Source organism: Chiloscyllium plagiosum, chromosome 38 (genome assembly GCF_004010195.1).
Source record: "Chiloscyllium plagiosum isolate BGI_BamShark_2017 chromosome 38, ASM401019v2, whole genome shotgun sequence".
Taxonomy (NCBI): Eukaryota; Metazoa; Chordata; class Chondrichthyes; order Orectolobiformes; family Hemiscylliidae; genus Chiloscyllium; species Chiloscyllium plagiosum.
The window spans coordinates 6563746-6588578 of record NC_057747.1 but is presented as its reverse complement, the minus strand read 5'-3'; the positions used below and the strand labels follow the sequence as shown (position 1 = coordinate 6588578).

The window sequence follows — 24833 nt, the reverse complement described above, 5'->3', positions numbered from 1 at the left end:
TAGTGCTGTAACCAATCTATAATACCTAGCTGTCTCAACATAATTCAGCTTCTATGATTAGTTTAAGATAACTTGACTGCCTCTAAGAATTAGCGGTCTGATCTCCATTTGTGTTTGATGATGTTAGTAACTTTTAGCAAAAAAAAGCTTGACTTCCAAGACTGGCAAAGTAAAATGTCAATTTTTCACCAAACCCAATATTTTTACAGATTTCCCACACTGACTGAGAGTAGACCATGACTTTGACCTCCTTCTCCATTTACTCAATTGCATGTGCTTTGGCATGACACATGTTTGATTCTAACTTAGAAACCCACCAGTAGACCCAACACGTAGAAGTTTGTCAACAATGTGATAACCAGTGCCTACCTTTACAAGATGCTTTTGAGAGGTTTCACTTCGATCAAAGGTGCTTGTAAAACTGGACAGTAAAACAAGAGTGATGTACCTGAGTTGAATTACAGCCTGTAATGCTTCCTCATCAAGTCCTCATGGATCTGCAGTCTGTTATGTTATGATTGATTAGTTATCAGGAGGATCCAAAACAGCTCTGGCTTGAACTTAGGGCAAGGTTGGAGGAGGGCAAGGGTCACATATACTTTGCTTGCGGATACTACTTCTGTATCTAGATAATCTCAGTGTAACGGTAGCTGCATTTTCATATAATCAATATAGGTTCATTGCTAGTGAGGCAGAGGAGGGTGGTTCATTGGCCAACATAGATTCCCATTTTTAAGAAATCATTCACAGGATGTGGGCATCACTACTGAGGCCCACCCCAGTTAAGAGTCAACCACATTGCTGTGTGTCTGGAGTCACATGTAGGCCAGACCAGATAAGATTCCTTTTCTTTCCCCGAGGACATTAGCAAAACAGATGGGTTTTTTAAACAAAAATGACTGTATGGTCACCATTAGGCTAGCTTTTCATTTCAGATTTTACTGAATGCAAATTCCACCATTGTTGGGATTTGAACTCTGTCCTCAAGACACTAATCTGGGAGTTCTGGATTACTAGTCCCGTGACATAACCACGGGATACCACAAATGCAAGCATTTCCACAAACAAAAACATAACCTTATTCAACTTCATTTGGGCTACGGTAGCAGTAATGTCACTGGACAATGAATCCAGAGAATCAAAGTAATATTCTGCAGATACAGGTTCAAATCCCACTTTAGCAGATGGTGAATTCCATATTCAACAGAAATCTGCAGTTAAAACCGGGTATAATGACAGCTGCGTGACCATTGTTCGAAACAGCATCTGGTTCACAAATGGTCCACTATCCCTTGAAGGGAAGGAAATCTGTTCTCTGCACCTGGTCTGGTCTACATTTGACCCTAGGCAACAAATATGGGCCCTATCAGTGACATTCACATTCCTTGAATGAATAAAAAAAATTAAATGTAATGTTGATATTTCAGTATTCTACCTCATTCAAATAGTTCCGTGGTTAATGACAGTCAGTCAGAGCAATTCCTTCTTACTATCTCACTGATTGTCCAGCAAATAGAGGTTAGACAGATTGGTTCCCCTGTCTGAGGAACTCAACCAAATGCTCTCTACCTGTCATTAGTCTCCCCACTTCTAGTCATATTCCTGATGAAGGGCTTTTGCCCAAAACCTCAATTTTCCTGCTCTTCAGATGCTGCCTGACTTGCTGCGCTTTTCCAGCACCACACTCTCGACTCAACTGCCATCATCAATCTGGTCAACCGTTGGTAGTTGGAAAGCTTATTAATTCATCTTATTTTTGTTCACATGCTTATTGGACAGTCAAGGTCCAATTTCCCTCATTGCTACTAAACATTACATTACTTTGGCAACATAGAGTCATAGAGATGTACAGCTCGGTCCAACTCATTCATGCCGACTGGATATCCTAAACTAATCTAGTGCCGTTTGCCAGCGCTGGGCCCATATCCATCTAAACTTTTCCTATTCATATACCCAACCAGATCCCTTTTAAAAGTTGTAATGATACCAGCCTCCACCATTTCCTGTGGTAGCTCATTCCATACACACACCACCCTTTGCATGAAAAGGTTGTATAATACGTGGAGTAATGGCTTTTTAAAGTATTACTATAGTAACATTAATTGTTGTCTTATTGTTTTCCATGTTTTTCTCAACCAACTGGCCCTTTTGCAATCAATATTTTTTATTTGTAAAACTTAGGCATGTGGCTATTTAGGATTCACCCATATTGAATTGTAGCTCTCAAGATATTAATCCGTAGAATCATCTTGTCAGTACTTAAGCCAAGTTGATTAGTGGATGTGACTAAAAAAAATCCTTTTGAAGACTTCCGGGTCCCCTAGTTGGGGTTCCTAGCATATAAGCCTGTGTATGTTTGCAAAAACCCATCGATATTCTTGCAGTTCTTGCATAGTTTGTCCACATGGCATTAATATGATCTATAGCCAAGGTATGCATGCTATCATATCCTGTAAGACAGTGCCAGCAGCATGAATACTTGCCATCTACGTAAGTCTTAATCATATGTTGTCATACTATCCCTATCACCTTTCCTAGTTTAGCTTGTTTAATTCCTTGTGAATTACACTGGTACTGCTAGTCTAAAGGGATACATCGACTACACCATCAGCTTCTCTGATTGGTCCTGGGCTAAAGAGTCGCAAGCTAAATAACCAGTCTCCGAAAAATGAATAGCCTCTCCTCCTCCATTGTAATATCACATAATTACATCTGATAATAAAAAGTAGCAATTCAATGGACTTTTTTTTAGAAACCCCATTATTTCTAAAATAATAAACATTCTTATTTTTTCTATCCTCTTCCAAAGTTTGCTGTATTTTTTCAGTTTTTCTGTTTGACCTTAGATCTGTTACTTGGCCATTTTCACAGATCCCTGGTCATGATTGTGGTCACCAATGCCCCTTAGTAGCCCAATTTGTTCTTTAACTCATAAATATTTATGCTACACTGTTTGTGGTCAAACGCATGTATAGGTTAATGCACTGCCTCTTGCAAATCCCCTTTACGCTCAATGTGTTCTGAATTTATCTTCCCATTTTGCTCCATAATTTTCTCTCTTACAAGATTTTCTGACTTAGTAGTTTATGTGTTACAAACTGTAAACTCTGAGGACATCAGTTAGACTTTCTTTAAGTCTTCAAACAGAAATTTCTGGAAAAACTTAGCAGATTTGGCAGCATCTATGGAGAGAGATCAGAGATAATATTTCAGGTCCAGTGACCCTCCTTAGTTCTGAAGGGTCACTGGACCTGAAATGTTATCTCTGATTTTTCTCCACAAATGCAGCCAAATCTGCTGAATTTATCTGGTGATTTCTGTTTTTGTTTCTTATTTCCAGCATCTGCAGTTCTTTCACTTCTTTTCTTCCAGTTTTTCATTTTTTTGCTAACTGTCTCTTAATTACCCTGTTTTCTTTTTATCTGCCTGTCCCTTATATAACTGAGTTCTATTTTTTTCTATTACATCATTAGTGTTCTTCACTTTCACATTGCATACAAATTACTCACCCATATAAGGGTCATTTTGCCAATTTCTACCACCATTTTCGTATTTTGTATCTGTCTATCAACCCATTCCTGATCATTTTGCAACCTACATCATTCTCTACAATCTTAAAGACCAGTTTTATCATTCCGTTGACCCTGCAAGATCTTTTGCTTCAATTTATTTTATCATTCTTTCGGTAATTTAAGAATTTTGTTTTGATTTTTTGTCATAGTTTTCCATTATTTGATGCTGTGCATGTGAACTTTCAGATGGTATTTGACAAGTAATCTTTACTAGACCTTTATCAAAATTAAAATGCAAGAGATTAATAAGACAGTGACAATATGGAAATAAAATTGGCTAAGGAAGCGTAAGCACAGTGGTGGTGTATGATTGTATTTGATGCTGGAGGGAGAAGGCTCTGTGGTTAATATTAGAATCCAATAGTCTTTTTGATGATATATATTAGTGGCCTGGACTTGGTTAAACGAAGCATGAATTCAACATTTGCAGATGACATGAAATTTGGGAATGGAGTAAACAATGAGGAGGATAGTTATAGACTTGAGGACATAGATGAATATGGAGAGAGAAATAGAGTTAACATTACGAATCCAGGGACCCCCTTGCCAGTTCTGATGAAAGGTCACTAGACTTGAAACATTAACTAGTGTTTATTCTTTCACAGATGTTGCCAGACCTGTTAAATTTCTCCACAACCTTCTATTTTTTGCTTCAGATCTCCAGTATCTGCAATTCTTGATTTTATCTAAGCTGAAAAGGAAATTGGATCGAGGTGTTCAATTTCATGAATGGTTATGATGGGGTACAAACAGAGAAACAGTTTCCAATGGCAGAAGGGTCAGTAACTAGGGGTACAGGGTCTAAGATGATTGACAAAAGAACCAGAGAGGATATGACTGAACCATTTGTTTGATAGTAAATTGCTGTGATCTTAAATACATTGCCTGAAAGTATTGGGATGCAGATCCAGTAGTGACATGAAAAAAAATTATACTTAAAAAGGAAAGAATTACAAGGCCATGGGGAAATTGCAATCTAGTGAAACAAATTAGATAGCTCTACTAAAGAGCCAGTACAGGCACATTGGGCTGAATCTCCCTCTTTGGTGCTGTTTCATTATAATTCTGCGTCTATAGGGGTACCATTTACAAGATGACCAGCTAAACCTGGAAACTAATATCAATCATCTAGCTGTCTTGCCTCAGTTTTCATCATTACCTTTGGTTCACTGTTACACTTTCAATTAATTAACTGGTTCACCTCACCACATATTTGACAAGAATCACAAATTTGTCAAAAGTTAATATTCTTCAATGCAGCAAAAACAAGACGGTTAAAAGCATAATGCAAAACATGTCATTTTGTCCCCATCACCGATACTGTTACAATCATTTTACCATTGTCTTTATCCTCCCCTACCTGAGCACCCTGTGTTTGCACCCACACATGTACTGAAACCTCACCTTTTTATTAGTAGCTTATAATCTACTGGAAAAATTGTCTTACATTTTCTGATGTCCCTAACCTCTCCACAGTTTATTATTTAGCTACCCTGTTAAATATTTTTAAAGAATAGTTAGTGTATTATAAATAAACATTTACTAAATAATGAGTTTTGACATTTATGGGTCAACATTAAATTAAGGGAAAAGCCAGAACTGTTTTTATGTCTTGGGAATACCGCTGGGACATCCAACAATTATGTGATCTACACTTTTCCAGTGGGTAAAGCTATTCAGTCTATTGCAGCACTGGAACGCACACAGCATGTTGGATGCCTTAAAGTAGACATCATATTCCTAAAACCTGGCAAGTGTCTTTTCTCTTTCACTCGGTGTTCCACCACACGTGTTCCATCATCATGAACATCCAACTGCTTCACCGTCTTTTCAGCTGTTGACATCTTGTCCCTTTCATGTTGTTCTATCTGAATTTCCAGATGTTTCTGGATTGCCAGCCCAAGGACCTCAGGATCAACAGAGGCTCCATAGACTTCCCACGTCATCCCTTTGTCATCCCATTTCACTTCCCGGACTGGAGATTCCTGGATTAGCTGATTCTCTTCAAGGTTAACCTCTGGGAACATATGAACTAGGCAACTGTCAGTTGGAGACAGGGGGCTAGTGCCTACTGACCTGCAGTCAACTGCCAAGGAGGTCTGTACTCCTGCATCTTTATGTTCCAGTTGATGATGGTATCGAAGGGTCAGGTCAGTTGTCATAGTCCACATGTCTTGTGTTCTCACATGCGCATCATTATTTGGATTGCTTGGAAATAAGGGGGGAGTAAACTTTTCAAGTTCCACTTTATTCCTATCGAAAGTGTTGTGAGAACTCCTATCAGTTGCAGCATGGACAGCTTCATTTTCCAGTGTTCCGTGGCATTTCAGAAGATGTCTTGTATCCAACCCTGATTCACTCACTGAAGACACCAACCTTGGGAATGCCAGAATCCCCGAAACTGGCAGTGGATGACAACATGCATCAACAACAGTTCCTCTTCCAGATTCACTGACGGAACTGACTAGTCTCGGAAAGAGATGAATAGCAGGGATTGGCAGTGAATGACAATAAGCAGGAGTAGTGTCTTGAATCGTCAAACCAGACATCAAGTGGCTTTGGTGTCCTGTGCATGTTTGATTACCCATTAAACTATTTTGATGTGTGGCAACTCCTTCCCGATATGTAATGTTACTCTGACCCGAGGAAATTGTCTCATTTTCTGTCACCTTATTGCCTTGATAATGTTTACCAGACTCCTGGTCAACCTTGACACTTGGGCAATTGGGAGAGTTCTGTGAAAACATGAAATGGCCCTGATGCATGGGACTGCATATGTCATTCACTATACTATTGGCTTGGAACTCTGCAACAGTTGTATTTTCCCTGTCATTTTCTTGATGCCTAATGTCGATTTCACTCTCTGATATATTGATCACAATCTTCTGGTTACATTCGTTAGATGTCATTTCACCTGGAGAAGGTATACCATAGTCTCTGCCTGACACAGGAGCCTGATATGCACCAGCAGTCTTACTATGCACAGTATCAGCCAGACAACAGCTCTCCCTGTAATCACAAATGATGTCTGAGCAACTTCTGTGCATCACCTTGGCTTGCAATTTTCCCAGGTTTGAGTCTGCACCTAACATTGCGTCTGCTTCCCTTTTCATGGAGAAGTTCATGCTTCTGTGGCTGTTGCTGTGAATTTTCAAATTTTCCTGGAGTATTGGGAGATCAGCAGCACGATCAGCGTCAGGGATGGTTCCCATTTGGAAGCAGCGACATAAGGGGATCACAGTGAAATTATTTTGTGGTGTGAAACAATTCGGGTGATAAGGGCACCACATATCGGTTTCACCTGAGCTCAATGGAGAGACAAAGCCACTAAGGGTCTTCCTTAGCTCCTGTTTAATTGTTGGCCTTTCTTCTATGCTGTCCCTTCTGGGGAATAGGGTGGCAGACGAACTTTTTGAAAGCGGGAAACAATCTGGTTCCAGAGAGTTATGACACATTGTGTCTTGGGTTTCCTGGAAGGACTTTTCAGATAGCCTTCGACTGTAGGTAGCCATTCTAAAATGAGACTCTGTGGGAATGAGAACCAATATTAAAAAAGGAACAATAAGTTGAGGGTATATATATCATTCATCACCACCTCCCCCCATCCCAGCCTCCCACCTGTCCAGAAGCAAAAGTCACACTGGAGTACACCTTTACAGAATCAAAAGTTACAGCATACATGTGGACTATCATTTTGCACTGGCCAACAGAATAATCCCACTGTCCAGCTGCTGTAGATTATGCCACTTCAATTGCATATCCAGATACTTTTTAAATGTTCAAAGGGCTTCTGCCTCTGTCACCCTTCTAGACAGCGAGTTCCAGAATCCTACCATCTTCTGGGTGAAAATGTTTACCCTCAAATTCTTTTTAAACCTTCTACCTCATACACCAAATTGAGACCCCATGGTGATAGCCCTCTCAAAAGGTGAATATGGCTTTCCCCTCTACCCTCTCTTGACTCCTCATTATTTTATACACTTCAATTTGGTTTCTAATTCTGGCTCCAGCTTCATGCTTCGGTGTCTTCACAACATTTTTGGTTGAACTCTGCATAAGCAGTTACAATCACTCTTGTCCTTTCTTTCTTCCCTTCAATAACCAAGGGCTAAAGTAGCCAATTGCACTGTACCCTACTCCCATTTCAGCTCAAACAAATCTAACACAGACCCAAGACTTAACCTGAGGTCATGATATTCAAATGCTTGAATTTCAGTGTTTCAGTGTTGTCAAAGTCATGAATTTAGGGTGATAATTATGGGATTTACAGTTAGGAAATATTTAAGATGAGGAAAGACAGTGCTGTCAAACAGAGAACCCTACAATCTCTGCACCACAGTCTCCTCCTGCTTCTTAAATAGCTCAAATGTTTTGATTTATATTGAACTACCTGGACACCCATCTCATAAATATGAAAGGCTTTTGTCCGAAAATTGCCCTTAACTGCTTTAACACGTTATTATGGACCAGGTCAGACGCCTTCAAAACATTAAGAAAGGTAGCCCAGAACCTAACTATTTTTATTCTTCTCGGCAAATGTTTACATCAGATTACCTACAGTGTGGAAACAAATCATTTGGCCCACCAAGTCCACACCGACCCTCCGATGAGTAACCCACCCAGACCCATTCCCCTACATTTACCCATGAGTAGGTGCCATTTCTGCCACCTACAAACGGACCCCACCACCAGAGGTATATTTCCCTCCCCACCCCTATCCACTTTCCACAAAGACCATTCCCTCCACGACTCCCTCGTAAGGTCCATGCCCACTATCATCCCACTCTCCCCTCCCGGCACCTTCCCCTGCCACCGCAGCAATGGCAAAACCTGTGCCCACACCTCCCCCCCCTCACCTCTGTCCATGGTCCCAAAGGAGCTTTCCACATCCACCAAAGTTTAACCTGCACTTCCACATTTCTTTTACTATATCCTCTACATGTACAGTCTCCTCTACATTGGGGAGACAGGACGTCTACTTGCAAAGCGCTTCAGAGAACATCTCTGGGACACCTACACCAACCAACCCCATTGCCCCGTGGACAAACACTTCAACTCCCCCTCCATCAAGGACATGCAGGTCCTGGGCTTCCTCCATCGCTACTTCCTAACCACGTGAAACCTGGAGGAAGAACGCCTCATATTCTGCCTCGGGACCCTCCAATCCCATGGCATCAATGTGGATTTCATCAGTTTTCTCAATCCACCTCCCCCACCTTAACCCAGTTCCAACCTTCCAACTCAGCACCACCCTCATGACCTGTCCTCCCTGTCCATCTTCCTTCTACCCTATCCGCTTCACCCTCCCCTCAGACCTATCACCATTTCCCCAACCTCCAACTACCTATCGCACTCTCAGCTACCTTTCCCCCACCCCCCTCCCATTTATCTCACCACCCCCTCGGCTCAAAGCCCCTTCCTGATGAAGGGCTTTTGCCCTGAAATGTTGACTCTCCCGATCCTCGGATGCTGCCTGACCTGTTGTGTTTTTCCAGCACCACACTGTCAACTCTGATCTCCAGCATCTGCAGTCCTCACTTTCTCCTATTGAGTACAAGAGCTGGCAGGTCATGTTACAGTTGTATAGGACATTGGTTCAGCCACATTTGGAATACTGCGTATAGTTCTTGTCGCCACATTACCAAAAGGATGTGGATGCTTTGGAAAGGGTGCAGAGAAGGTTCACCAGAATGTTGCCTGGTATGGAGGGCGCTAGCTATAAAGAGAGGTTGAGTAAATTAGGATTAACTAATGAAAGATGGAGGTGGGGGGGGGGGGGAACCTGATTGAGGTCTACAAAATCAGGAGAGGTATAGACAGGGTGGATAGCAAGAAGCTTTTTCCCCAGAGAGGGAGACTCAGTTACGAGGGGTCATGAGTCCAAGGTGAGAGGGGAAAAATGTAAGGGAGATATTAGATTAGATTAGATTACTTACAGTGTGGAAACAGGCCCTTCGGCCCAACAAGTCCACACCGACCCGCCGAAGCGCAACCCACCCATACCCCTACATTTACCCCTTACCTAACACTATGGGCAATTTAGCATGGCCAATTCACCTGACCTGCACATCTTTGGACTGTGGGAGGAAACCGGAGCACCCGGAGGAAACCCACGCAGACACGGGGAGAACGTGCAAACTCCACACAGTCAGTCGCCTGAGGCGGGAATTGAACCCGGGTCTCTGGCGCTGTGAGGCAGCAGTGCTAACCACTGTGCCACCGTGCCACCCACTATGTGTGGGAAGTTCTTTACGCAGAGGGTGGTGGGTGGCTGGAACGCATTGCCAGCGAAGGTGGTAGAGGTGGGCATGATAGCATCATTTCAAATGTATCTGGACAGATACATGAATGGGCAGGGAGCAGAGGGATACAGATCCTTAGGAAATAGGCGACAGGTTTAGATAGAGGATCTGGATCGGTGCAGATCTGGAGGGCTGAAGGGCCTGTTCCTGAGCTGTAATTTTCTTAGTTATAATTCATCTGGCCTGCACTATCCTTAGACACTATGGACAATTTAGCATGGCCAATCCACCTAGCCTGCACATCTTTGGATTGTGGGAGGAAACTGGAGCACCTGCAGGAAACGCTCACAAACATGGGGAGAATGTGCAAACTCCACAGAGACAATCACCCCAGGCTGGAATCGAGCCCAGGTCCCTGGTATTGTGAGGCAGCACTGTGTCACCCTGCCATTCCATGTTGGTGCATACCTGCATAATATATGTATTAGTATGGTGTATGCCAGTATGGTGTACTTGTGTGATCATCAGTACAATGTGGTTTGTTGGAATGGCATGCATTAGTATAGTGGTACGCAGTGTTAGTCCGTATGGGGTGTGTGTGTGACTCTGGTGGCATTCTTAGTAAGGTTTTTTTAAAAAAATGGAATGTGCCTGAAAACAAGTAATGTCTGTTCTGGACTCAGCACGGTGGACGAGGAAAGAACTAAATGAGGAGTGAGTCAGTGTCTGTGAAATACAAAAAGAAATTGGGGTAGAAAATAGAATACAGTCAATAGGGCTGAGACAAGGAACAAATCACAACGACAAGCAGTGACATGGAGCTGCCTCCGATAGAGTGAGGGGGTCACAATGAGGAAGAGGCAATAATATGAGGCCAGTATTGAAGCTGAACAGGGATATTCGGAGCTGGAAGCTGAGGAACTGAGGCTCCTGAGTCACACGCCCAGGCTCAGGGAAGGGGGAAGGGATCAGGGATAGGCGGCAACAGATTCATTCAGAGAGATTACATTTCCTGACGGCCGGGGATATCGCTTTTTACAAAAGCAGCCTCTGACCTAATCCGCCCGGTCCTTGTGAAAAAGCAAGATGAGCTCTTGATTCCGTCTGTGCACAGCCATTGAAAGAGGCGTTGCCGACCAAACAAACCGAGGACCGAGTCCGAGGGGTTTTGTCTTTAAACAATACAAGAAAAGCTGAACATACCATCGAGATGATCGATTTGAGAGAGCAACAGGCCGCATACCTGCTGATAACATTCCCGCTCACAACATACACTCACACACACACACCTCGCCTCTCAACAAGCTGCCGCTCAGGTCAAAACAAACATTAATTATTGTGATTATTTATATTGTTACAGGGCGAAGAACCGGGGGTGGTAACCGTTCCTGTGGAGTATTTAAAAAATATTTTGCCTTTCGGCGGTTCCTAACGCCACTGACTGCCTCTCGGAATAAATAATAACAATAATGAGAATTTTTAAAAAATAGTCAAAGAAACAGCAGACCGGCAGCCACTTAGTGCGTTGTTGAAGAAATCTCTTGAGGAGCTTTTTTGCCAGTCATCAACTCACCGTTTCTGGAGCCGGGTGGGAGGGCGATCCGGAATACCTACAAGTCTTCAGAAGCCTTGCAATGATTATTGTTTGTCTGATCCCTCCCCACCTACACGGTATTCTAGAAATGAGAAGTTTCTGAAAGGACAGCAGCTTCTCGAATCCCTCCACACGTTGCATGCAGGCGAAATGAAGAGAGAGGGAGACAGAGAGAGAATAAATAAATCTCCTTCTCATCCGATTAAGGTAGTGCCTTCGCCGTCTGGCAGGAGCTTCCTGCAATCAGGTGCACTGGCTCTTGATTTCATTTCATTTTCACTCAGAAGTGATTGTGGCCAATCGGTCCCCAATTTCTCCCCTTGCCATTCTTTGCAGTCCAACTCCCACTGTCTCGCGTGTGTCTGCCCCTTTGGATCGGCCTCTCTCTGCCTTCAGAACTGTTATTTCCCCGTGTAACTGTGTTCCATTCGCTGCTTGTTAACGCCTGCCGTGAAATGGCTGCTGGAGATGTTGCTGCGACTTTGGGAAGAGATAATTGGGAATTCTCGGCGTGTGACTGCTGCGGTATTATTTTGTTGTGATCATTTTTTAAAATCCTATTTTACTGGCCATTCAAAACTAGTTTGTGCGCGTTTATGTGAGATTACGAGGATGAACAGGTCACCAGGCAGTAAAAGGTCACCATCCAAAGTGGAAAGTGAGGTGTATCAATTTGAGATGGTTACGGAGTTACAACCCAGAAACAGACTGTTCAGGATTTTCTTTCTACGCTATAAACCTATCTTCAATTCCTCCTTTCTTACTTATCTACCTTTTATTTAAAAGAAATCAGCCTAAAATGCACCTTGTAGCAGCAAGTTTTTTTTTTACTTTCTAAGCATTCTATAGGGGCTCTTATGAACTCATTATTAGATTTATTATTGTCTATGTCATTTTATGGTTTCTTCCACATGTAGAGTACTTCTCTACCTCTCCCCCATCAAATTCTGTCAGAATTTTCGAAATCTCTATTAGGTCACCATTCAGTCCTCTCTTTCCAGGGAAAGCAAAATACCGCAGTTGTTGGAGATCTGAAATCAAAACAGAAGGTTCCAAAGAAACTCAGCAAATCTGTAGAGAGAGAAACTGTGTTATTGTTTCAAATCAAAAGCCTCTTGTTCAGAATTGAAGCCAGGTGGTTCAGTCTGAAGTGATTGCAAGGAGGTCAGCCAGTTGGACCTCATAGAATATGAATTCCCTGCTTGGGGTTGTTAACATAGTCGAATCAAGGACTCCTGGCTGTTAGATATAAACAAGAGTGTCAGACATCCTGTTCACTCTGGGACATGGCTCTGAGGAAGAGGGGCCAGTGTCAAGTGTTATGTATGTGTAAATGAGTCCGTGCAGGTTGAGCCCATGATTAAGAAAGCGAATGCAATGTTGTCATTTATCTCAAGAGGGTTGGAATATAAAAGCACCATTGTGCAACTGAGACTTTATAAAGCTCTGATTAGGCCCCATTTGGAGTATTGTGTCCAGTTTTGGTCCCCACACCTCAGGAAGGACATACTGGTACTGGAGCGTGTCCAGCGGAGATTCACACAGGAATTCATTGCCGCGGAGTGCAGTGGAGGCCGGGATGCTAAATGTCTTCAAGGCAGAGATTGATAAATTCTTGATGTCACAAGGAATTAAGGGCTATGGGGAGAATATAGGTAAGTGGAGTTGAAATGCCCATCAGCCATGATTGAATGGCGGAGTGGACTCGATGGGCCGAATGGCCTTACTTCCACTCCTATGTCTTATGGTCTAAATAATGAATAACCTGGTGACAGGATGACGGCCTCTGTGGAGTTAGCTCAGTGGCACAAGAGAAAAAATATGCTCTTGAAGAAATTTGCTCGCAACAGTTGTGTTTGAGTTAGTGTAAGCATTTCTGGCATCATGCCATTATTTGGGAAGCTTGACTTGTTTGATCCTGCCATTGAAGACTGGCCCCAATATGTGGAAAGAATGCGTTATTTTTTTCCAGGCAAATGACAAGCAAACAGTTATCCTCCTGACAGTTTGTGAACCCACAGCTTTTTTGGTTATTAGAAGCCTACCATTTCCTCAGGCACCAGGTATTAAAACCTTTCAAGAGCTGATGGATTTCACTAAGGAATAGTATCACCCCAAGCATTCTCTAATTCTGATATGCTATCGGCTTTACTCAGCAATTTGAGAACTAGGAGAATCTGTGTGGCATTTTTAACAAGGTTAAGACACCTGGCAGAGGTATGTGACTTTCATTTAACCCTTAATGAGACACAGAGACTGTTTAGTATGTGCGATTAATGAATATAACGGCTTTTGCCCGAAACGTCGATTTTGCCTGTCCTCGGATGCTGCCTGAATTGCTGTGCTCTTCCAGCACCACTGATCCAGAGACACAGAGACTGTTTAGTATGTGCGATTAATGAATATAACCATGCAAAAGTGCCTATTAGCTGAAGCCCAATTAGACTTCAAACAGGCGCACCATCTGGTTTTGTAATTAGAAAATGTGGCAAGTCGAGTACCGAGGAATCTCGATTATCTGAATATCAATTATCTGAATATTGGATTATCCGAAGGAGATCTCAAGGTCCCGATAGAAACATTACGTCAACGAGCTGTTTCAATCCTGATCACATCTTTTGTTTACAGGTACAATGATTAAAAACGAACTCGGCTCACTGAAATGCTGCCGAGAACCGTCCTAGACAATCCAGGCACCGTCTCCAAATGACTGACCTGCACGCTCTTCTCTCTCTCCCCACACTTTCCCTGGAGTTCTACAAAGGGGTGAATCCTAAACTCCCCCTTCCCCTGATGCTGTCTCCAACATTATCCTGTACAGGGCAAAGGTGGAACGTATCAAATGTGTGTGTGTGTACGCTATTTGGAGATTTACCCCACAAAGGCAGCAGCAGTCTTACTGTTGGTGTCCAGTCCAGCTGCCCCGGGGGGAAGGGGCGTGGACGGGTGTCGGACGGTGGATGGGGGTGGACAGGGGTGCAGGGTTGGGGGAGTGGGGTGGGAGCAGACAGGGTTGGGGCTGGCCGGGGGACCGGACGGGGTTGGGGGCAGGCAGGGGGCGGGGTTGGGGGCAGACGGGGTGGGTGGGTGGAGGGCAGGGGCTCACGCGCGATTTGCTGCTGTCTAGTCTCCTAACGGGGAGCAGACTTACCAGAAATCTATGAGCCCCAGAGGAAATCAATTAACCAAATAATCAACTATCTGAACGAAATATGCCCACCCACCTCGTTTGGATAATCAAGGTTCCTCTGTATATGAATTGCAACATATGCCACTGGAAGTGGACACCCTTACCACACCAACTGAGCTTGGGGGAACACTTGAGTGAAAGCAATGCAAAGCCTCACTCAGGACATATCCTGAACAGAGGGATTCTAGGTAAAAACAATGACTGCAGATGCTGGAAACCAGATTCTGGATTAGTGGTGCTGGAAGAGCACAGCAGTTCAGGCAGCATCCAAGGAGCAGTAAAGTTGACGTTTCGGGCAAAAGCCCTTCATCAGGAATAAAGGCAGAGAGTTTACTGCTCCTTGGATGCTGCCTGAACTGCTGTGCTCTTCCAGCACCACTAATCCAGAGGGACTCTAGGTCAGCCCACAATGAAGCTCCAAAACAAAGCCAAGCATCAGCCAAATTGTTAAAATTCTCTTCAGGTTCAGGCTGGCGAGCCATTGTAGCTGCTGCCGATGTGAAGACTTGAGACAGCAAAAGAGTCCCACTCGGCCTGAATTCAGTAAGAGAACTAATAGGCTGGTATCCGGGAGAGTGCAAACCCTGGAAAGCCCACCAACACCTGGTGTGGAACAATTAAACTGTTCAGCCACATCCAAATCAGAACCAATCAAGATAACTGGTTAAATAGTTTAATGGAGGTTCTAACGAAGGTTGACACTGGTGTAGCTGTATCAATGATTGCAGAACCATTCTTTAACAAAATTTGCTCAGGATTCCAACCCTTAAGTTTTCATAAGACCTCAACTAGATAGAGTACCTATACTGGGGAACCTTTACAGATTAAAGGTACAACTTCGGTTCCAATCTCGTTTGAGAAGCAGCTGGTTCAATTACCATTGATTGTAGTAAAAGTCTTGGGTCCAAGCCTGATGGGACGAAATTGGTTGAGAAAGAGCTCATCAAACCAGTTCAGTTTGTGGAATGGGCAGCACTGGTCCTACTGATTGTGAAATCCAAAGGGTCGGTTCACTTTTGTGGGGAGTTTAAAAGAATGGTAAACCTGGATTCGGCTACACGTCAACTATCCAGCCCTTTCGTGAGCTCAATGTTCTTAGTCATTGTGGACACCCACTCAAATGGTTGGATGTACATAGAGTTCATTCGTCAAACATGGAGGCGACAATAGAAAAATTGTGATGTTTTACAATATACTTCAGAGTGTTGGTCACAGACAATGGGCCATCATTTACCAGCAAGGAATATGAGTATTTCCTAAAGTCAAATGGCACTTGGCATGAAAGGGCAGCTTCATACCTGCCATCGTCCAAAGATCTGGTGGAAAGAGCAGTTCAAACTTTGAAGGCAGGCTTAAAGAAACAGTCTACAGCTTCACTTGATACCAAACTGTCCTGGCTCCCACTTATTAGGCCACTCCTCATGGAACTTCAGGGATAGCCCCAGCAGAGTTGCTAATGGGAAAGCGACTCTGCACCAGGTTATATCTGATCTTCCTGGACCTGGGTGGGGGCTGGGGTTGAAATGGCACCAGGAATGCCAATATTAGACATTTGGCCCCTCCAATTAGAGACAAAAAACTGCAGATGCTGGAACCCAAAGGAGACAGGCAGGAGGCTGGAAGAACACAGCAAGCCAGGCAGCATCAGGAGGTGGAGAAGACAACATTTTGGGTGTAACCCTTCTTCAGGACTCCTCCAAGCAGGAAAGACAGTTTACTTAAGTGGATGAAGTTTGATGCCAAAAACAGGAAATGCCCCTGCATAGGTAAGAGGCATGGTTGACATGAGGTCAGGTCAGTTCAGGTAGATGAGGAGGTCCTCAACAAGGTAGGTGAGGAGGTCCTCAACAAGCATGTGGACCACATAAAAGCTGCAAACTTGCAAACAGGACAAGTGCAAAATGTAATCTGCCCCACAGAACAGCCGGAAAGGCTGTTGGAACATATGAGTTCGCACCCACTGTCTAGGGTCAAAGAAACCTCAGAGTCTGAGATGGACACAGTGGATGTCTTAGCCTCAATGTCTTTACCACTTGAAGAAGAGGATCAATTTCTTCCAAGACGGTCCAGGGGCAAGAGGCATGCTACAGTCCGGTACACCCCCGTTTCCCGTATCTGAGGAAGGAACCGGACTGGTGTGAATACGCTCCAGAGAGTTACAAGACAAAGATTAAGCCTACATCCCCTTAGAGGGGAGGGTTGTAGTAATTGTAATAAGGTCAGCTAGATGGACCTCATAGAGTATGAGTTCCCTGATTGGGGCTGTTAACCTGGTCCAATTAGGGAACCCTTGCTGACAGTTATAAACATGAGTTTCCCTCTTCATTCCATTTTCATTTAGTCCCCTCCCTGTCTTCCTATCCTACCCCTCCCCTCCCCACCCCACATCTTTTCCTGCAACAGGCTTTGCTTGTAAATATTCAATTGGCCACATGGGTGTTTTCTTGGTGGAGAAAAAAAGAAATAAAAATAATAAACTCTGACTACAAATGTGTCTTCTTTTTCAGTTTCACTGTACAAATAAATGTTACCGTGAGTGATTTGAGGAAAAGAAAGAGAAATAAACAGATCAGGCCCTATATTTAAAAAGTAGCAATTCTTAGGACCCTCTTGTGGTACAGAGTTCAAGTCCCACCTGCTTAAGGGGTGTGTAATAACATCTCTGTCAAAACATTTTTGAAAAAAGTCACAGTAATTTTGGTGATGAGAAGGTGCCCAATTGTGTGTGATATATAAAAGGTATATTAAAAGTAAAAAAAGATAATATTTTGCTATTTAGATGTTATCCTTTAATCAGTTAGTAGCTCTCAACAACAATTTTCATTTACATTCTTTCCTTTAACATAATAAGATATGAGGATAGTTCATCAAAGAGGTAAATATTAAGTAGTTTCTTAAAAGACCAGAAAGACACATAGTAGTTTAGTGTAAGAATCCCAGAGTTTAATGGGCTAGGCAACTCAAGTCCAGGGTGCCAAAGCTAAAGTAATAAAATCAGAAATGTGCAAGTGTCCAGAATTGAAAGAGGGCAGATTGTTGTAGGGCTGGAAAGAATTACAGAGGGCGGGGGTGAAGTCAGGTTGGGATTATAGTTTATGTATGGGAGGTCTTGTGGTGCATCAGCTTTGTCCTTGACTGATTCAGAAGCTTTGGCCTCAAGTTCAGGACGTGATGGTCACATAGGATGTGTTCATAACATGGCCAAACAGGTTGTAAACCTGTAACCTCTTCTGATATGCATATGACAGGAGGTAGGACTGGGAGCGATCCCTTCTCAGCCAGAATGGTATGATAGTCACAACAAGAAGCCTCCTCCATACACATGTTCTTGCTGTGAGCATTGTAGCATTGTAAGCTCATATTAAGGGACTACCAGAAGAATGGAATATAAGAGTATTTTTAAGTCAAAGTTCTGGACTTGGAGCCTATTCAAGCCAGTGAGCACAGGGTAAATAGGACTGGAGCAAGTTAGAATATGGGCAGCAGATTTCTGAATCAGCGCACATGGTGGGTGGAATATGCGATAACTATTTCAGTGCTGAGTCCGAAGGTAAGAAAAGCATGAATGAAAGGTTCAGCAGCAGATAAGCAGAGGCTGGATTTTTATCAAATTATTGGTTCAAGGTCCATGCTAGATACTGAATACGTAGTCACGGCTTACACTTGCGAGTGAAAAGTGCGCTTTAAAGATAAGGTATTAAAACGTCTCTGACCTCTCAAGTGGATATAACAGATTCCATGACATAAAACATGATCACACGGCAGGTCGTATGAGCTGGCTGTGCTAAGATTCCTGCATTACAACTTTGACCGTCATTTGAAAGTAATTCATTAGCTCTGAGTGCGACAGTGATGTTGAAGTTATGAAAGGCTCTGGAAATTCAGCAGTTATTGCCCAATTCTTGAGAAAGGTATTGTGCTGGCCAATTATTTTTGAACTGGGACAGTTTGTGTGTTGAACAAAGCAAATGGGTAGTTCCAAACGTTTAAATCCAGTGTTGATCATGGAATGGTGATATTTAGATTCAAAGCGAGATGGTGAGTGATTCTGAGGGGAGCTTGAAGTTGATGGTATTCCAATGCATCTGCTGCCTTTGAAGCAGTGAGTGCCAGATTTGTGAAGTACTGCTGATGAAGCCTCGGTGACTTGACAGACATGATCTACACTGATACCACAATAAGCTGGTAGTAGATGGAGTCTGTATTGAAGCCTCTTAAAAAAAACTTCAGAAATTATCCAATTTTCTGTCTCCCTACAATATTTAAGAGGAATCAAATAGAGGTTTTCTCATAACACAGAGAAAGACTTTGCACTGACACCAACTCACTGACACCAGCATCCTGCCTCATCTAATCCTTCCAGTGACAGGAAGTGCAAGTTTATAATGTAAAACACACAATGACACCAAAGGGAAACATTTTTTAAGCAGGTCTTTTCTCTGTTTAAAATAAAATTTAGATTAGATTACTTATAGCGTGGAAACAGGCCCTTCGGCCCAACAAGTCCACACCGACCCGCTGAAGCGCAACCCACCCAGACCCATTCCCCTACATTTACCCCTTAACCTAACACTACGGGCAATTTAGCATAGCCAATTCACCTAACCTGCACATTTTTGGATTGTGGGAGGAAACCGGAGCAAACCCACGCAGACACAGGGAGAATGTGCAAACTCCACACAGAGAGTCACGAATTGAACCTGGGTCTCTAGCGCTGTGAGGCAACAGTGCTAACCACTGTGCCACTGTGTTCATATCTGTCGAACAATAATGTTGAGAGTGAGATGAACAGCACTGTGCCCTCTTGTGGCCAATATTTTTCCAACAGCCACTGTCAAGACTCACACATGAATCTAATTACTTGGGTCAGAGGTGGGGAACCTTTTCGTATTCTATTGTATTTTTGTATTCTATTGCATTTTTTCATATTTCAATCGGATCTTTCCTAGCGTCAAATAAGGACTTTAAAATGTCATCTTCTGAGAGCTCAATCAACTCCATCTGTAGTTCTTTAGGAGCCTTGGAAACATCAACTAGGTGAGGTTGAGATGCTAATTTGAGTGTGATGTCATGATTCTCAAAGTCAGAGAACCTTTCATTGTATTCTCCAATTAATAAGTCTAAACAGCTCCATATTCTTCAAATGATTCGCAAAAATCCTCTTGTTCATCAATGACCTTTGCTAACTAGGGAAAACGTTCATCCGAAATTTCCTTTTGAAGAAGAAGAATTTTGAAAAAAATAGCATTTTTCGAACTGCTTGGATTTTTTTGCCTCATATCGTATATAGACCTAGTTTTACCTTGCAAAGAAATATTAAAGTCATTTTGCTTTGACATGATATCACTCAGAAATGCAGCATTTCTATAGAAATCTTCTTTCACTAATTCGCATTGCTGACTCTTCTTCATAAAATTCAATTATCTGTTCTCGCAAAGATAAAAGTTCTGCTAACACCTGTCCCTGCAGGTGTCGAAATAGCCTTTATGACGTACCAATTTTTTAATTGTGGCGGTCAGTCTGTGAGGATTATTTCATTGAATTTTCTTTTACTCTCTGGTATTTTAAATACATTCATTTTAAGATTAAAATAAAAACAATAAAGAAAAAACATATTAATAAAAAATAAAAGTTTGTTCTGCAAAATTTGGATTCATTCAAAAGGCCACACACAATGGCCTAGAAGGCCGCAGGTTCCCCACCCCTGGGTCAGATATTGACGCTAAATGCTAACTATGGCACTATAACCCAGTGAAACAGCAGCAGAAGTAAGAGTCGAGAAAAATAATTGGCTAACAATTTAAAAGTAATCAATAACTGAATAATTAATGAAAGAATGAATGAATTACACATGGAAAAATTAAGAATATTCCTTCCACATTGAATATCGTGGCATTCTTGAAATACGTGTCCTACAGAAACGGATTTCCATGTCAGGTGTGAGATGTGGAAATTATGACTGAGCAGAGGTTATCTACCAGAATGTACACTCCTCAGTCACATGGATGTATTGTTTCAGCCTTGACTGAGGAGGCAAAGTAGTGAGAAGAGACTGTGGTGTTCTCATGGGAAACAGCAAAGGAACTGTAACTGGTAACTGTGTCTTCTAAACCCTATTCAGAAAGTCCACTGACACTATTGTGTTAGCCAAACAGATGGAGATGGCTGTGACTTATTGTAGAACTCACAGTGAATAGTGTACTTTTCAGCAAGCAAGGACTATTTACTCAGCATCAGTCTATTTAAATTATACACTACATTAAACTGTCTACAGAATCTATTTATAAAGGGTATCTATGAAGGATAGCAAACAGAACAGACTGAAACTGTAATTGTTAGTTACATATGAAATTGGGTCAGACTCTCCAAGGATTGATTCTGCTCCATTTTTATGCCACAAAAGAACTCTACATTTTTGACAGTCTAATCTAATCAGGGCTTTCTCAGAAATGCAGAGCTGTATTTTCATTCTGACAAGTCTTTTGTAGTCGAGATTGTTAGAAGAGACAAACCACACCTCAGCTGCTGGATTCCGAATGTGAAGGTCCAGAATCACAAACAGCCACTTTGACAGCTGTTCTGAAAAGCTATGTGTATGAGAGTAAAGTTAGGGTGCTGCAAGTGTAGGGAGCCAGTGGTAGCGGGGTAGGATGACAAGCAAATAGCTTTCTGGGTGATTGGGGCCAAAGATGCCAAATTTGTAGCGTGCGAATTGGGTAGACGGTAGGGTTTTGGGTTGGAGCCAGGTGGGAAGGGTGCCAGGACACAAGGTGGCAACACAGCCAGGTAAGTGATAGAGTAATGAGGGCAAATCAAATGAATGGGAGCTATTAGGTCCAGCAAGGGAGACAGGGTTATTTGATATCAGGACCTGGAGGAATTGGAGTTGGGGTGGGTGCTATCAGGTCTGGCAGCTGGGAAGTGAAGGTTATGTTTGGAACAGGGAAGGAGCTCCTCAGCTCCAGAATGGGAGAAGGGGTTTCGGGTTTGATGCCCCTAAAGGAGGTGCTTTGGGTTTGAGTGGGGAAAAAGATCTTGCTCAGCAAAAGGGGAAGAGGGGTTTGGGTTCCGGGGCAATGGAGGGGGTGTTGTGCGTTAGGGAAATGTAGTTGTGGGGTGAGGTTACTTAGGGATCACTTTCATAGCAAATCACGAGTCAGACCAGCTATTTATTAGCTTAACTTTTCCTAACTAACTATTTACTTAATTGCAGCATTAGGTTATTTGCCCCATAGCATGTGTTTAGTGCCATGTACAAATTATGGAAGTAAAATCAACCCCAATAACCACTGGCACCTCCAGGTTTGACTGGCTGGAGAATTATGCAATTACATCTGGCTGGGAACACTGTCATCATGACATGTTTAAAATCACATAACAGGTTATAGTCCAACAGGTTTAATTGGAAGCACACTAGCTTTCTCGTGTGCTTCCAATTAAACCTGTTGGACTGTAACCTGGTGTTGTGTGATTTTTAACTTTGTACACCCCAGTCCAACACCGGCATCTCCAAATCATCTTGACATGTGGTAGATATGAGGTCAATTTCTTATGAAGTTCAAAATCACACAACAAGTTTATTTGGAAGCACGAGCTTTTGGGGCACTGCTTCTTTATCAGGTAGCTGTGGGACAGGATATTAAGACACAGAATTTATGTCAAAAGGTTACAGTGTCATGCAACTGAAATGACATATTGAAGAAACCTAAGTTACTGTTAAGTCTTTCACCTTTTAGAATGGTTGGATGTTTCAGTTCATTAATATGTAAATCTCAGGACTTCTTTTAAATCACATTCTCGACATAACTTAAGGTTTTATAAAAATATGTGACAGCTCAGCCCAGACAATGCATTAAAGCTGTCTGTCTTCAAATCTTGAGTCAAACTGGTTCCATTTCCAAAATAAGAATTTATAAAATATTACATACACTGCCTGCAGATTGTGCACTTTTTGAGTAAATAGAATATATCTGTAAATATAATTCTGCAAACACAAATTACCCTGTGGACTTATATGTGCGTGTGTGTGTGTATGACAGAGAGAGAGAGAGAGAGAGCACATAAGTGTGAGTGTGCATGAGAGAGCATGTGTTTGCGTGTGTGCATGCTTGGTAAAGTGCATGTGTGAGTGTGATGGAGTATAAGCCTGTGAGAGGGTGTGTGCATGTATGAGACAGCACGTGTATGACAGAGGGTCTACATGAGTATGTAGTTGTGTGTGTCTGTGTGTGAGAGAGTGTATGGTGCAGTGGGGTCACCTGTAGTGTGACATGAACCCAAGGTCCCGGTGTAGGCCATCCTCATGGGTACCTCTGCTCGGCCACTCTGTGCTGTTGCCTGTCCCGAAGTCCACCTTGGAGGATGGTCACCTGAAGATCCCAGGTCAAATGACTCTGACTGCTGGAGTGTTCTCCGACTGGGAGGAAACACCCGTCTGGTGATTGTTGCGCGGTGTCCATTCATCCGTTGTTGTAGCGTCTGCTTGGTCTCGCCAATGTACCATGCCTCGTGGCATTGTTGCCTGCAGGCTATGAAATAGACAATGTTGGCCGAGTCACATGAGTACCTGCTGCGTACATGTACGTGGTGTCCTCACATGTAATGATGGTATCCATGTCGACGCTCTGATATGTCTTTGTGGTTGCCATGACAGGATTGTACGGTGTTGTGGTCAATGTCGTCCTGAAGGCTGGGCAGTTTGCTGCGAACAATGGTCTGCTTAAGGTTTGGCGGTTGTTTAAAAGTGAAAAGTGGAAGCGTAGGGAAGGTTTTGGCAAGGTGTTCATCCTCATCGAAAATATGTTGCAGGCTGCGAAGAACATTCTCTGCTCCTGGGAAGTACTGCACAGTGAAGGGTACCCTATCGGTTGCATCCTGTGTCTGTCTCCTGAGGAGGTCATTTTAGTTTCTTGCCGTGGCACATCGGAACTGGTGATTGATGAGTTGAGCATTGTACTTTGTTCTTATGAGGGCATCCTTGAGCACCTTCTGTCTGTTGCATTCCTCCACATCTGAACAGATCCTGTGTATGTGTAGGGCTTGTCCATAGGGTATGGCTGTTTTAATATTTTTAGGGTGGAAGCTAGAGAAGTGTAGCATCATGAGGTTATCCGTGGGTTTGTGGTAGACTGAGGAACTGAGGTGTCTGGTTCTTAATGGAGATGTGTGTGTCCACGAATGAGACAGATACTCAACAGTAGTCCATGATAAGTCTGATGGTGGAACGGAACTTGTTGATATCACTGTGTAGTTGTTTCAGTGACTCTTCACCATGGGCCCAGAGGAAGAAAAGTTTGTCAATATATCTGGTGTGTAGTGTTGGCGGTCCTGTGTAGCAAAAAAGTCTTGTTTGAACTTGTGCATGAAAATGTTGGCATATTCGGGTGCAACTTTGGTCCCCATGGTTGTTGTGTGTGTCTGGATGAAGAACCGGTTGTCAAATGTGAAAATGTTGTTGTCGAGAATGAAGTTATAGGATGGTGCTTGGAGATTGGCAGTTGTTGGTATTGAGTATTGAGGCTGTTGTAGTGATGCTGTCATTGTGGGTGACGCTGATGCCGAGTGCAGAAACACCCATTTTGATGAGGAATGTTCCCGGTTTGACTAGTCCTTGGGTGCTGAGTTTTTGAAAGAAATCTGTAGTTTTGTGACAGAAGCTGGGGTCCCCTGTATAATGGGTTTCAAAATGCTCTCGACATAGCCAGAGAGGTTCTCACACAGGGTCCCACTGCCTGATATGATGGGATGTCCTGGTGTGTTGGCTTTGTGTATCTTTGGAAGGTTTGTTCAATGTATCATTTGAAATGCTATGAATTCTGTGTCTTATGATCTGTCCCACAGCTACCTGAAGAGCAGCGCTCCAAAAGCTAGAGCTGCCAACTAAACCTGTTGAAAAATGTGGTGCTGGAAAAACACAGCAGGCAGGCAGCATCTGAGGAGCAGGAGAATTGACTTTTCGGGCTTAAGCCCTACTTCAGGAATCATATGCCCAGCTTTTGCCTGATTCTCCTGCTCCTCGGATGTTGGCTGGCCTGCTGTGTTTTTCCAGCACCACATTTTTCAACTCTGGTCTCCAGCATCTGCAGTCCTCACTTTCTCCTAACTAAAGCTGTTGGTCTATAACCTGGTGTTGTGTGATTTTTAACTTTGTCCACCCTAGTCCAACACTGGCTCCTCCACATCAATTTTTTATGAATTCGACTTTGATGGAACAAAGTGCAATGGGATAATATATA

General features: G+C 42.9%; 1 protein-coding gene across 3 annotated transcripts; it reads right to left on the bottom strand.

The window, feature by feature from the left end:
- Positions 1-4204: 4204 nt before the first annotated feature.
- Positions 4205-12808, bottom strand: LOC122541767 (GRIN2-like protein). Of its 3 annotated transcripts, none has more exons than XM_043678723.1 (2): positions 11388-12808; positions 4205-7098 (listed from the first exon to the last, which is right to left on the bottom strand). In XM_043678723.1, the coding sequence occupies exon 2, from the start codon at positions 7082-7084 to the stop codon at positions 5249-5251; it is 1836 nt and encodes a 611-aa protein (XP_043534658.1). In that variant the 5' UTR covers positions 7085-7098; positions 11388-12808; the 3' UTR covers positions 4205-5248. The 3 variants fall into 3 exon arrangements, with proteins under 3 accessions (XP_043534658.1, XP_043534657.1, XP_043534659.1); XM_043678722.1 differs by lacking the exon at positions 11388-12808 and adding an exon at positions 10870-11381; XM_043678724.1 differs by lacking the exon at positions 11388-12808 and adding an exon at positions 11018-11381.
- Between the last annotated feature and the right edge of the window lie 12025 nt (positions 12809-24833).